The 16,406-nt window shown below is 32.3% G+C and overlaps 1 protein-coding gene across 1 annotated transcript; it reads right to left on the reverse strand.

Moving 5' to 3' along the window:
- Nucleotides 1-1,405: 1,405 nt before the first annotated feature.
- On the reverse strand, nt 1,406-5,103 carry LOC131650468 (uncharacterized). The gene is made up of 4 exons (XM_058920178.1): nt 5,078-5,103; nt 2,954-4,778; nt 1,858-2,528; nt 1,406-1,778 (listed from the first exon to the last, which is right to left on the reverse strand). Exons 1-4 carry the CDS (start codon nt 5,101-5,103, stop codon nt 1,406-1,408), a joined length of 2,895 nt encoding a protein of 964 aa, XP_058776161.1.
- Between the last annotated feature and the right edge of the window lie 11,303 nt (nt 5,104-16,406).

Here is a 16,406-nt window from a genome sequence, read left to right on the forward strand (position 1 = left end):
AATGTCAATTAATTTAAGCCAATTTTATATTGTACTATATATTTCTCACAAAACCCTAAATGCCTCTTCACGTTTCAGATTAAGCTTCCAGCAGCTTTCTTCCACCCTACCGCCAACATTCTAGCCTTCTTCACCATTCCTTAGATCCAACATTTTTTTCTCTTTGTTCAAATCTTCTTCTCTATCTTTCCTAACCATTTCGTATTACACCCAAAAATGTCAGAAACAAATTTCTCTTTTGCCTCCTCAAATTTATCCGGTGCTAGAAGAAGAGGTGGTAGATGTTGGTGTGGCCTTGAATCTCCGTTGATGACTTCGTGGACTTACGAGAATCCAGGAAGAAGATTTAATGGATGTGGTAATTACAAAGTGATGAAGAAAAAACAATGTAACTACTTTCAATGGTATGACGAAGACATGAGCGGCCGAGCAAAAGATGTGATTAGAAGTTTGAAAGACAGGAACGACGAACTTGTGGACTTATTTAGGGACACCAAGAATAGGGAAGAATTTCTGCAGATGAAGATTAAGTTTATGTCCTATTTTGTTGGTTTTTGTATGGTGTTTGTAATATTAGGGGTCTTTGTACTGGTTGCAACATATGTAGTTAAATGAGATACTCCAATGGATTTAAATGGTTGTAAAATGCCTTGTCTCTTAAATGAAATGTTTGTAACCTGTTATTGTATCTTTAGTGAAATGGTTGTAACCTGACTTATAAAGAAATTGCACTGTTTTAATTGTGTTTTAATAAAATGGTTATAACCTGTTTTAATGAAATTGTTTGGAAGTGAAAAACACCATTCCTGTTTCTATCATAACATTCCTGTTGAAACATGTTTGTGTCATAACATTTCTGTTAAAATTGTTATAATGAAATGTGTTTCGAAGTGAAAACACCATATTAAAACACCATACTAAAACAACCACGTGAAAAACATCATGGTGTGTAGTTGGCTTTTGAAAAACACCATATTAAAATAACTTGTTTCTGTCATGCACAACCATGTGAAAAAAACATCATGGTGTGTGTAATTGGCTTTTGAAAAACACCATACCAAAGTAACCTGTTTCTATCATAACATCATGGTGTGTTTATTTGCCTTTTGAAAAACACCATGTCATTAAAAATACATACAAAGAAGCATAGTTTCTATCATAACATCATGGTTTAGTTACCAAAATAACAGTATACTCACCAAAATTACATACTAAGGCCAGAACACAATAGAAGCATAGTTACCAAAATAACAGTATTGCACAACCACGTAACAGTAGGGTACCTAACAGCATAACAGCATACAACAAGAACATAACAGCCAGCCTAATTCAAGTTTAAAAATGACCCAAAATGTTTGGTCATTACAAAACAGCTAACAACAGAATATATCAAACAACAAAGTAACTATTCTTGGGTTGATGGCGGTGCTTGGGATCCTCCTTCAATGACCGTTTGTCCAGCCACTTTGTCAACCTTCTTTTTCGCCTTTTTATTTCCACCTTTAGGAATCGCTCTCTCCGCCGCTCTCTTTCCTTTACACGTTCGTTTGTTATGGCCAAAACTACCGCATTTTTTGCACTTCACAGTTTGTAGACTTCTAGGCAGCGTATTTCTTGCTCTTGGTTCATCATTTGCCTTGTTGCGATTCTTTTTTGGACGACCGATAGACCTCCTCATGAATGGAGGGTTGATTGGATGAGAAACATTCACCGGCCATAGTTGAGGCCCATTGGTTGGCATTACGATATGGCTATAAGTAGCCAACACAGTAGATTTCCTATACACAAAAAACAATACATTAGAATATGTAGAACATGTAGTAGAACATTGTATAGAATAACAGTAGAACACGTTACCGATAAAACGATGAAACAAATTCTTCGGGCTCTTTCTTGGCAAACCATATGCACGAGATAGCGTGGCAACATGGAATTCCGGTTAAGTCCCATCTCCTACAGCCACACCTCCTTTGCAGCAAATTAACAGGATACGTCTCGACACCGTTTGAAACCCCAAATATAGCAAAGTCATCATCGGCGTGCCATGTCGCAATCCAGCCTTCAGCTTCCCTCTTTGTTCTTTCCAAGACTTTTTGAATGTTAGGACTGATTACACCTTTGTATCTACCTAACTTCTCCTTTTGAGTGGAAATTCTAACTGTTATGTAATGTTTGATTCCTTCCAGCAATGAAATAATCGGCTTGTCTCTATACTCCAAAATTGCTCGATTAAAAGCTTCACACATATTGTTGACTTGTAAATCGCATTGTGTGTTAGTCTTGAAATGAGACCTACTCCAACTTGCTGCAGGCACATCCATCATGTCTTTCCAAGCATTAGGATTCAGCTCTTTCATGTAATTCATTGATCTTTGCCATCCAGATATTGTTGTGGCCCTAGCTGCCCTCCATAGCACTTCCTTCATTATTATCCCAGGATATTTTTTCCTCCAATTACCATACAAGTGTTTAACACACAGCCGGTGTTCAACATGTTGGCTTGTCTCTAGAATAGCCGGTACCAAACCCTGGACACATTTAAATAACACATTATCAGAACTACTGCTATTAGTAAACTCCATAACAGAACTGAACTATATTGATCAGAACTGAACTATATTTATTAGTAAATTCAGAACTATAATTACATGATCATTAGTAAATGAAAAACATATTAGAACTGAATGTTAATTCATAATAGTAAATGAAAAACATATTAGAACTGAATGTTAATTCATAATAGTAAATGAAAAACATATTAGAACTGAATGTTAATTCATAATAGTAAATGAAAAACATAACAGAACTGAACTGCAGAACCATAAATGAAAAACATATTAGATGTGCTTCATATTAGTACAGAATGATGATAAAGCCATAATTACTAATCCATTTGTTGAACTGCAGAACCATAATTATTAGTAAATGAAAAACAAAACAGAAATGAACTGACCTTCTGTTGATCGGATATAAAGCCATAATCGTTTTGTTGAACGGAATTTAAGTCGTCAAGTAATAAGTTAAGGAACCACTGCCAAGAGTCCTTCGTTTCAGCTTCCACGACAGCATAAGCGATTGGATAAATCTTGTTATTTCCATCCTTACCAATTGCCCCTATTAACTGACCTCCATAATCCCCTTTTAGAAAACACGCATCCAATCCTATTAAAGGCCTACATGTAGTTGCAAAGGCTGCCTTACAAGCTTCTAAGCATACGTATATTCTTTCAAATACAGGACCAGAATCTGAATCAACACACTTAATTATAACAGTAGAGTTTGGATTTGACTTTAACAACTCCTCGGCGTAACTCCTTAGATGGTTAAACTGTTCGCGACCAGCACCTTGAATCAATTCTATTGCCTTCCTCTTGGCTCTATATGCTTGATGACTTGATAACTTTACCCCCCATCTTTGAAGACATTCTGCAACTAGTCCTTTACTTTTCATTTCAGGAGTGTGTCTTAACGTATCCACAAATTTACGAGCTAACCATTGTGTCGTCGCTTGTCTATTCTTGGCTGTCCTATGACAATTATGTTGATCAATGAAGCTAACAACTTGCCAAAATTGATTGGTAGACCTCATGCTAAACCTAATATGAAATGGACATCCTTCAATACATTTGACAACAACTCTCCTCTTGTCATTTTTCTTGATCACAAGACTCTTATTTTTCTCCAATGCAAACTCCTTGATGGCATCTTTGATTTGTTTTTTATCCTTAAACATCATCCCTAATTCAAGTTTTGTGGATTCCTTGAAAGTTGGATACTCCTTTATCGCATCTTCAGCATCACTATCCGGTGGAGTACGAAGCACATCTGAATCACAACTATCATTATCAGAAATAACATCCAGCCTTGAAGGGTTTTGTGTAGGAACCGTAGGGAGAATTGTCGTCCAATCAATTACAGTATCACTACCTAAATCCAACTCATCAAAAATAGCTTCATCGTCCTCCTCATCTTCCTCACTACTCATCTTATAATCAGGATCAGATTCACTATCACTGTCAACCTCCACCTCCACATTATCCTCAGCATTTACTTCCTTCTCGTTATCAACCTCCACCTCCACATTATCCTCAGCATTTACTTCCTTCTCGTTATCAACCTCCACCTCCACATTATCCTCAGCATTTACTTCCTTCTCGTTATCAACCTCCACCTCCACATTATCCTCAGCATTTACTTCCTTCTCGTTGTCAACCTCAACCTCCACATTTTCTTCATCATTTACTTCCTTCTCGTTATCAACCGAAATCTCCACATTATCCTCAGCATTTACTTCCTTCTCGTTGTCAACCTCAACCTCCACATTTTCTTCATCATTTACTTCCTTCTCGTTATCAACCGAAATCTCCACATTTTCCTCAACATTAACTTCCACCTCATTATTAACCTCAACATCCACATTTACTTCCTCCTCAATAATAAAATCATCAATACTAACTTCTTCAACCTTGTGCTCAACGTAAATATCAACGACTTTAAATCCTCTAACGTCTTCCACAAACCTTATAACGTCGCTATCATTGTTCAACGGCTTAAGTCCACGGGAAAATGCAAAGGATGGATTCCAATACCACACACACTTTATGTTAAAATACCCCTGAGCCTTGATCAATTCTTCAATTTGCATATAAGACAGGTAGTCCACATCCCAGTCCCAATCCATCTCAGTAATAACCTCACCAACATATAGCTTCACTGGGTTTTCGACAAAACTTCCCCGATGATGTATTCGGAGTCTCACATATTGACTTTTGGATGGCCTGCAACAGAACACAACTAACTCACGTGACATGTTCAACACTTTATAAATCAAACAACTTAAACTATTCAGAATCTGGGACCACATAATCTGGGACCACATAACAGTTTAAAAATTCAGATTTGGGACCACATCATAAACAATTCAGAATTGGGACCACATCATTTACAATTCAAAATTGGGACCACATCATAAACAATTCAGAACTACAACCACGTCATAAGCAATAGAAGCATATGAAACACATCATAAACAAAGACCGAATGGCTTAGTGAAAAGGACGAACCAAGAAAGAGTTACCTGGAAACGAAGCTTGGGGTCGCCATTTCTTCAACTGATGAAACGAACAGCGTAAGTTCAGTAAACGCAGAGGGTTGTTCGTTGTTCAGATGAAAACGAAAACGAAAACGAAAACGAAAACGAGATGAACAGTGTGAAAATGGAAACGAAAACGAGACGAACGAGATGATTTCAGACAATTTCTCACAGCAGCCTAGGGTTGTTCGTTGTTCCTCTCTTCATTGTGTTTATGGTTCTTGGGAAATTTCAGAGTAATGAATGGATTATGAGAAAACCCTAATTTCTAATTAAATTAAATTGGGAAAAAAGAATTTCCATAATTAATATTTCATTATTATATTATATTAGTGATTTTAATGGAGGAAAATGACGTGGATTTTGTTTCAAAATGCCAGCTCATATAAAAACACGCCACGTCATAAAAAATCTGTCCCAAATTGACTGAGGGACTAAATTCAAGCAACAAACTTAAATTAGGGACTAAAATGGTGGTTTTGAAAGTGGGGGGATCAAAATCAAAAAAAATGCTAAATAGGGGGACCAAAGTTGCATTTAAGCCTTTTCTTTTTTAGCGATCTAGCATTAAGCCAATTTTGAAGAACAATTTAACAACTCTTTTTCACACCATCATCGAACAAAAATGGCTTTTCTTGTGTACAAGTTAATGATACAAGGTTTAACCGAGTTGGGATTGGATAATTATAGGGAGAGAAAGACGAGGTGCATTATTCTCTTAAATTTCACTCATAAATATTTTTTGTTTTTTTTTTTTAATAAAAGAAAATCAACTCATATCATTAATAAGTAAATATTCAATACAAGGAGGAAACATATTAAAGAAACTACGCCTAGTCCAAGAATCGACCGCCTTAGCTAAAGCATGAGCAATCGAATTTGTTTGACGCTTTACAAAATTAACCTCAAAGTTGGGAAAATTATCCAATAAACTACGAATAGACGAAGTAATAGTACTAAACTCAGAGAAGCCATTAACATCAGAACAAATGGCGTGAATCGTATTTTGTGAATCACTCTCGAAAATAACATACTCTAGATGCAAATCAATAGCACTAAGGATGGCTTCTTTGAGGGCCAAAGCTTCCGCTTCCCGGATTGGAAATATTTATGTTCTTATTATATCATTTTGGTGAATTCTTATCTACCCAATTCAAAAAGTTGGGTAGAATTACTTTAGTGTAAAATGGTTTGGAAACAACCAAAAAAATGTACTATTTAATAATAATTAAATAAGATAAAATTAAATGTTACAATGTGATTAGTGGAAAATAGGATAAAATATACTATTCAATTTTTTGTGATGGTTAGAGAAGTTATCCACTGTAATTTTTCATTAAAAAAACGAGGTACATTATTCTCTTAAATTTCAGTCATAAATATTTGTGTCCTTATATAAAATATAAGACAAATTTTCATAAATGCAAAGTCTGGGTTGTGAACATGAGTAGGTATAGGAAGGACAAATATAGACCATGATGATGTTTATAATCTGAAACCACACACTACTGCTGACCATGTGACAAACCATTTTTGTTCGTATATATAAATACTAGTACAACTTTTTCATCAGAAAAGTCAGAAAAGTAAATGATATCTGAACTTTTTCATCACAAAAGTAAATGATATTTGTACTTATCATGAATCGATAAGCAAATAATTGAGTGTGTGTTTGGTTTGTGCGGTGAAAATAAAATTGATTTTCTGTAAATTGATAGTGTGTGTTTGGTTCTGCAGTGAAAAAATTAATTTTGAGTGAATTGATTATATAAAATTGATTTTGAATAAAAGTGAGTTAAAGGTAAAGTGATTTATATTTGGAGAAATTTTTGCAAAAGTGAGTTTAACAATAAATTTCAGTGTAAAAATCACATTTAAAAATCACATTTGATCAAAAATTATAAATTTTAACTTCAAGTAGAATCAATTCTTGAAAGCATAATCAATTCTGCTTGAGATCAACCAAACACCTCAAAATCAATTCTAGGCATCCAGAATCAATTCTGGATATCTCAAACGTGAAATCAAACATAGACTATGTAAAATTGATTCGGGATAAAAGTGAGTTAAAAGTAAATTGATTTATATTTGAATTTTTTTTTTGCAAAAGTAAGTTAAACAATAAATTTCAGTATAAAAATCAGGTTTGCCCATCACGAAGAAGTTGCACTTTTGACTTTCAATTGTCGATAAAACAAGTTGTTATAAATAATTTTATTTTATTAATATTATTAATCATTAAAATAATATTATTCATTTATGTTGATAGATTTTTCTCTATTCATCATCATTATCTTCACCGCTACCAAACATTAAAATAATACTTCCTCCGTCCCACAATAAGTGATCCATTTGAAATAAAATGATGTCTCAAAATGAATGATCCATTTTAATTTTCAATACTTTTTCCAATTCTACCTTCTAATTATTATAAAGTTCACCATTCCCAATATGGGTGGACAAACGGTCACCATCCGACGGAGTCCGACCGAATTGAAAAGAGTTTGGAGCTACGAGTTGGTTTTGTTCGGGTTACGGGTATAGGTGGAAGATTTAATTTGGTGTGAATGGATATGAACAGTCGGTTTCGGTGTTGGAAATTTCACCCGTCGGAATCCGGAATCGGCCAATTTGTATTATATGTTTGTATGTTTGTTTCAGAACTAGGCTAGGCTTAAATGCAATTGGCCCAGAAGCTCAGATTAGGGCTATTAGTTTGTCATTTTCAATCTCTTTTTCACTTTCTCTCATTCGCATCTAGGGTTACAGCCGCCACCACCATCCTTAATTCCTCTTCGTCATTCCATTCAATGTCGCTCGAAGCTTCAAGCTACCACCATCGTTCTCATCGTCATCCATGATCCTCTTCTAGGGTAAGTATAGTGCTTTCTCCCCTACTCAGTTTGTTTTCTTCTTCACGATTCGGTGGCTTACTAAAGACTTACTTATCACCTAATTTTGTTCATTGATTTACATGTTAAAAGGTGGTTTGTGAAGTTGCTAAGGAGTTATGATCAGCTGAGATTACTTCACAATTTTAAGAGGTAGTTTCTTCTCCGCCGCTGTTTCCATCTTCATCAATCCTTCCTTGTATTTTCCTTCTCCATCCTTCCTTGTATCATCTTGACTTCCTTCTCTTATCATCACATCATCACATGTTTACTTCTTAGTTTTATCAATTTCATCTCATCTTCATAAATTGTTTATCTGTAGGCGTTCAACTGATTGGAAGTTACGAGAGGTGGTTCTACCACTAATAATGTTTATTTTCAGGTGTTCAACGGATTCGAAGCTACGAGATCTGGTTCTACCACTGATGAAACAGAATCCTACCACATGTTAATTTTTGTTGATTTTTAATTTTAAGGTTTATTTTTGTTGATTCTTAATTTTAAGGGTTGTTAGATAGGGTTTAGTTAACTATAAAAGTGATATAGGGTTTGAGGTTTTTGGATTTGTGTTGTTAGTGTCTTAAAAAGTTTGATTCAACATTTGGGTTTTGTGAAATTTAAATGAATTTAGAGATCTGTTTTGATTTTGGTTGTGTTCAGATTTTGAAGTTCAACTAAGTGTGGAATGAAGGGTGATTCTTTAAATGTTTGTTAAGTTTTTGACATTAACCAATAGTTGTTTTCTAATCTTTTTGCAGCTTGTAAAAGGAACTCCATAATGTCATAGAAGTTGCTGGTATTCTCATTACTTCATATTATAAGGTTTCTCGTTACATTTAATTTACAGGCTATATATTGTCAATTATTTTTTCATAAACTTACTAACATAATTTTATAGTCGCATTTGATTTCTTTCAGGAAGTGTTGAAATGAATGTTTCATTCTTATTTTAAAGGTAATATTTGTTAAGATTTTGACACTAACCTTTGAATGTTATCTCAAAGTTATGTTTGTTAAGGTTATGATTCTTCTTTTCTTTGATATAGATTGTTTTCTGATATGCATAATTTTGTTGCTGTTGGTTTCTATGGGTTATTATACCTGAAATTGTCTTTAATATTTTCTAGATCTGAATCTATTTTGCCTAAGATCTTCATAGTTATTGTAAATCTGAGAATTACTTTTGTTAATCTTCCATCACTATTAATCTTTTCCTTACTCATTTGTTTCATTTCTTTCTTTTATTGACCTGGTATTAGGGATGACAACTGGTCGGGTGCGGGCTTCACACTACTCAAACCCGCACCAGAAATCGGCACCCGAATCCGAACCCAAACTCAAATGTTGTTCGAATGGCAAAATAACACCCACGTCCGCACCCGTTGGGTTCAGGTTTTTTCATCCAAACCCGAATCCGAAACAAAATACATTTTTCTACAATGTTCCTGCAACTTTCCACAATATTATATATATATATATATATATATATATATATATATATATATATATATATATATATATATATATATATATATATATATATATATATATATATAATCGGGTGTGATTTTGGATTTCGGGTTTGGGTTTCATACTACTCAAACCCGCACCGGAAATATCGGGTGGCACCCGAACCCAAACCCAGTCAACTTGGATTTTCACTCGTTGACTCGGGTTCGGGTGCGGGAGGGCCCCGTGAGTGCGGGTATGCTTGCCATCCCTACCTGATCTTAAGAGGGGGATGAAGAGAATCAGAACAATGTCAAATGTGTACATCGAAACTTATTTCATGATTGTGTTGTTCAGGTAAATTAAACTCTTCCTTTTTTACTTTTATTTTGGCTTATTTTAATTATTTATAAAATATTTTATTTATTCATTTGATTTTAGAGTTAATATACTAAAACTAAGCCATTTCAACATTATTGGTTTTATGTTAACCAATAATAAAGTTATATTTTTTTTCTTTTGATTAATCATTTATTCTCATTTATGTGTTTTATGACTAAATTTGATAATTTATTACTTTTAATGTTTGGATAAAATCAAATATTGATTGTAGAAAATTATTTACAGTTTTAGTATAATCATGTTTTTAAATATTATAATGGTAAAATAAACATTTTATTGGTTTTATGTATAAAAATGTTTATGTTTGTTTATGGATGATGGATGATTAATTATTTTTGTTGATAAGAATGGATAATTAATTTTGAATCAAATATTGATTATAAAAAAGTAGTTATGGTTTTAATATATTGAATTTATGAGTTTTAATTTAAAATTCTAATTAAACTTAAATAGCATTAAAATTGTGCTCATTGTTAATACTTATTAATTTTGAATTTTATTCATTATTGATTTATTAGTTGAATTGTACAATATGAATGCTCTTAAATTTGAACCTATAATTATTATAGATTTGAACATCACTATTTTATTAACTATATATTTTTTAATATTTTATTTTAAATAATTTTAAGAAAAATTCAGCTTAATCAATATTTAATAGTTTTCAAAGATTTAAAAGCAATTCAATTATAATTTTTAAAATTTATTAAAAGGAAAAATTAATGTTTTAAGTTGGGTCACAATTTTAAATTGACCTACTGACTAATATGACTAACTAAAATTTTAGAAAGAATTCAATTAATTTTAATTCGGGCCTAAAGTTCGATATGGCCCAATAAATTGCTAACCGAAAAAAACCGAGTTTGTTAACTGAATCGAAAAAAACTGAATGACAAAATGGTCGGAAATTTGGCCTGCACTTCTCACCTGTGAGTTGGTTCGGTTCAATGGTTTGGGCCCGAATCCGAACCGTTGTCCATCCCTAATTCCCAATAGAATATTATAATAAAAATAATATTATCTCTTTTACTTTTTTTTATACTTTTTTAATATTTATGAAATGATGTGTTGGATCACTGATTGTAGACGGAGGGGGATAATAATTTTGTTTAATATCTATCATGATTTTTTCTTTTTTTCTAGACCCGGCTATATTATTCTTCAAGAACAAAATACATATTTTCCAGTTCTTTTCACTACTGATAATTTATTTACAGATTTTTTCACTATTGAAAATTGGTTAAATTTAAGATGATGGTTCAATTAAATTTCTCGCACACTTCCATGTGTGTAATTCCTCGCACCCTTTCAATTAAATTGCTATTCTTCAGTTTTTTTTCCACAAATTTCCATCCCACCCTTCCATGTGTGTAATTTCTAGATTTTTTTTCCAGAAAAAACGATTTAAAATTGTTTAGATCTGTCCTTTTTCGATATCGCGAAACTATCCACTAGATAACCATCGTTCGCCCACATTATTGAAACTTCATAGTCCTATGTAACACATAATAGTAACAGAACAGAATAGTGTTATAACTTAAGGTAATTAATAAATTATTCTTAATCAAATCTCAAAAATACTGGAACTAAAGAAAAACCCTGGAAATGAGAAGATAGAAAGGTGTTTGATTATTCTTGTTAAACTATAATTTGATCCTGGAACCTTTATGTGAAGCATGCAATCAAGTGATTGCCACATATTTTCACTTATAGAATATCCTACAAATGTTATCTACAAATATAATTAAATATAGATTGTATTTGATTGAGAAACACTTTGACTTAGTTATTCTGGTAACAGATCTAGATTTAAAATTTGGGTTTTTAGAAGAGTAAAGTTCATCGATATGAGGTGTTTGTTTTTGTTGTGTTCTTCAGAGGATGAGATGAATAATTTTTTTAGATTTTTTTTTTTAAATCTAAGTTTGCCTTATTATTTTTTAAATCTAAATTTTTTCTTTTTTTTTTAATTTTTGAAATTTCTTTATTGACCCCTAATCTTCTTTGTCATCCGCGGCGAAATTTCTAGAATGACCCTATATTTCAGAAATGCATTTTCGAAATCACTTTTTTTTTTGAAAAAAAATTGATTTCGGAAGTGCACTTCCGAAAACACTAAAAAAAATGGTGTTTTTGGAGATGTATTTCCGAAAACACCAAAAAAAAGGTGTTTTCGGAGATACATTTCTGAAATCACCTTTTTTTTTTGGAAAGGGGTATCTTCGGAGATGCATATCCGAAATATTCCGATTTTATGTCTTGGAATATTTCGGATATGCATTTCCGAAAAAATTCAATAATTATTAAAAAATTAAAATCAAGGTGAATAATACAATTAATTAAAATATATTATTAAATATATATCATTATAATCAAGATGTAATAATAATATTAACCTAATAAATATTTAAATTAACATTTTATTTTTATATAAAAAATTAATAACAATAATAATAAAGATATTTATTTTCTATTTTTCTTATGATAAATCATTTTATAAATTAATTTTCAAAAACAATTTTATAGTTATAAAAAATCATTTTATAAATAAAATTTCCTAAAAAATTTTAAAGTTAAAAATTATTTTACTAACTTATATAAATTAAAAACATTCTAATTTCATAAGTAAATTTTGAATTATATAAAATTAAATATAAAATTTATTCACTAAATAAAATTAAGACAAACTCTTCTTTTAATTTTTTTAACTAAATGAAAAATGATATTTTTATCATAATTAATTATGAAAAATGATTTTTTTATCATAATTAATTATGAAAAATGATTTTTTTTTATCATTATTATTATTATCATAATTCTTACTTGATCTATTTCATTATTATTTATTATCAACCGTAGAAACATGAATTGGAATTATTTATAACTACATTTTAATAATTGGAATTATTTTAATTTTTTTGTAATTGAAATTATTTTTAAATTTTAAAATATGAATCAGAATAGAAATATATAATTATTATAATTTATAACTCTTAAATTATATCAAATTTATGATATGTGAATTAATTAATATCCCAAAAATTTTAATTTTTGGGATATTTTAGGATATGCATATCCGAAAAAATCTTGTTTGGGGTTTTTTCGGAGATGCATCTCGGAATTAATCAAAACTTTTGGGATATTTTTCGGAGATGCATCTCCGAAATCTGAAAATATCTTAAAAAAAATTATTTCGGAGATGTATCTCCGAAACAGAGGCAAGTGGGAAATTTCACTGGGGGTCACCCCCATATGGGGTCAATAAAGAAATTCTCTTTTTGAAATCTGAATTTAAAAGATGAAGAAGAAGATGAAGAGATGATGGTTTGAGGATGAAAAATATGAATATAAAATGAAATTAATTATTCTAATTAATTAAAATATATTATTGAATATAAAAATATTAAATAATAAGATTAAAACCTGATAAAAAAAATTAATAGTAGGTGACAAGTCATCCATCATACGTTGAATATAAATAATAATATATCAATAGCGAAAAATCTCACTTTTCCATGATGGTTAAAAACTCACTTGACCAGGCTAAACGCCACTGTGGCATTTAAAAAATTATTCATGGAATGTAACTTCATTGAATGCAAATGTCAAATAGTTGAATCAATACATAAAACATTTCCAAATAAAACTATCAAAGTGTGATACACAGTTGATAAAGGCATTGTTTGATTATATAGCTACTGAAGACATATTACAGGTTCCATTGTTGCAAGAGGTGGTAAAAGTTAGATTGATATGGAAAGAGGAACAAAATGGAGTGTATAGTGTGCGATCTGGTTACAAGCTATGGAGGAGTTCTATAATAAGGCAAAATAATGATAGTAGGAAGGAGGATTGGAGTAGTCTTTGTAGAGTTAAAGCCCCAGCTAAAACCAAGCATCTGTTGTGGAGGATTTGTAGGGGTTGCTTACCACCGCGTACTAGGTTCCGTCAACATCATATACCTTGCCCATCAGATTGTCATCTTTGCGGGAATAATAATGAAGATGATTGGCATGTGTTCTTTGGTTGTGATATGATTACTCAGTCATGGAGGACAGCATGTTTGTCGGATCTCCTATAACCTCGTTTACATACTTTTAGTGATGTAAGTCTCTAATTGTTGATATACGTAGCACGAAGGATAGAACGGTTGCTGGTAGATTTGTAGTTATGATGAATGTGATTTGGGAGAATATGAATGACTTTATTTTGAAGGATAGAAAAACACTTAGAAAGGGGGGGTTTGAATAAGTGTAGCTTTTAAAACTTGTAAGATAAAAACTATTTGCACAATGATTTTTATCCTGGTTCGTTGTTAACTAAACTACTCCAGTCCACCCCCTTGGAGTGATTTACCTCACCTGAGGATTTAATCCACTAATCACACAAGATTACAATGGTTTTCCACTTAGACAACTTCTAAGTCTTCTAGAGTATACTGATCACAACCTGATCACTCTAGGAACAACTGCTTAGATACCCTCTAAGACTTTCTAGAGTATTCTGATCAACAACCTGATCACTCTAGTTCTTACAAATTAATGTAAACAAATTCTTATAAGAGTTACAATGATTCTTATAAAGCTATTATCACAACTGTGATTTTCTCTTAAGTTTAAGCTTAATCTCACTAATATATTACAACAGCAATGTAGTGTGGTTGAAGATGAAGTTTGAGAGCTTTTTGAATTTGACAGCGTTTTTGTATATTTGCGCAAGTGTTCTATTCAGAATTCGTAACCTTGCTTCTCATCAGAACTTCAATTTATAGGCGTTTGAGAAGATGACCGTTGGGAGCATTTAATGCTTTGTGTGATCCGTACAGCATTGCATTTAATGTTTCACTCTTTTGTCAACTACCTCGAGCCTTGCTTTCGCTGTGTCTACTGACGTTGCCTTTAATAGCTTCTAACGTTCCTTTTGCTAGTCAGCGTAGCCTGCCATCTTGTACTTGCTTCTGATCTGATGTTTGTGTAAACAACGTTTGAATATCATCAGAGTCAAACAGCTTGGTGCAGAGCATCTTCTTGTCTTCTGACCTTGAAGTGCTTCTGAGCGTGATACCATGAGAACTTCAGTGCTTCTGCTTCTGATCTCAAGTCCTTCTGATGCTTCCATAGACCATGTTCTGATTCTGCTTGACCATCTTCTGATGTCTTGCCAGACCATGTTCTGATGTTGCATGCTGAACCTTCTGAGTCAGTGCTTCTTGCGCTGATTTTGTGCATACTCTTTATATAATTCCTGAAATGGAAATTGCATAGTATTAGAGTACCACATCATCTCGTACAAAATTCATATACATTGTTATCATCAAAACTAAGAATATTGATCAGAATAAATCTTGTTCTAACAATCTCCCCCTTTTTGATGATGACAAAAACATATATAAATGATATGAATTTGCAATCAGAATATCACACGGCTAAGGACAATTACACAGTTATAGCATAAGCATATAAACATAGTGTGAATATGTCTCCCCCTGAGATTAACAATCTCCCCCTGAGATAAATAATCTCCCCCTGAAATAAATAATGGAAGAAATTTATAAATAAAGGACTTCCCTGAGTATTTTCCATTTCAGTTGAGACGATCACATATGCTTAAATCTTCAGAACATTCATAGCTTCTACTTCTTGCTTCCATAGGACAACTTCAGAGCTTGAATTTCTTCTTGGATCATTGCATGCTAGATTGTATCAGAACATTGTTGAATGTACCAGAGCATCATCAAAGCATCTCTACATCCTAAAATGTTACAGAACAAACTAAACGACAAAAGTCAGAGCATGAATGAATCAGAACATAAAATATGTATCAGAACATATAATATATATCAGAGCAAAAACAATAATGTTTCAGAGCATATTTAGAACTAAAACATGCATCAGAACATATAAGGAATAAGAATATGTTAGAGCATATTCTATCATCAAAATATCATAACATTCTTCCTTCTTGCTTCTGATCTTGAAGCTTCATAGCACTCAGCTTGCTTCAATTTCCATGAGCTTGTTTCCATACAGAATTGCTTTTCCCCATGTCTTTGCTTCTCATGTTGAGCTTTTAAGAATATCTTCAGTTCCTGCAAAACACTCAAAGACATAGAACTTGCACATTCTGTTAGAAATGTGGAGACTTTCTCCCAGCAACTGATAATATAAATCAGATTATTTATCACATTTTCTCCCCCTTTTGTCATAACATCAAAAACACAAAAGATTCAGATGAAAAACAAAACAATATGAGAGAAAAGAAGAATAATTTTCATTGTTTGCAAAAGAGAATTATCAGAAGGTACAAGGAAGATGCATAGAAGACAGATGCAAGAAACAAAGAAAAACAACTAAGACACAAAGGACTAAGACGACCCTAGCTTAGACATAATCTTGGCCAGCATGTCATGAATCCCAGCTTGGTTCTTCTGAATAACCTCTAGAGTCTTCACCAGAAGAGAGGGTTCACCAGAAGAAGCTTCACAACTTCTGTTCAGAGGGACAGCAATCTCAGCAGCAGCTTCCATTGTCAGATCATCAACATGATTTTTTTCAACAGAAATAGTCTCAGCA

The sequence above is a fragment of the Vicia villosa genome, linkage group LG2, assembly GCF_029867415.1.
Source record: "Vicia villosa cultivar HV-30 ecotype Madison, WI linkage group LG2, Vvil1.0, whole genome shotgun sequence".
NCBI classification, from domain to species: Eukaryota; Viridiplantae; Streptophyta; class Magnoliopsida; order Fabales; family Fabaceae; genus Vicia; species Vicia villosa.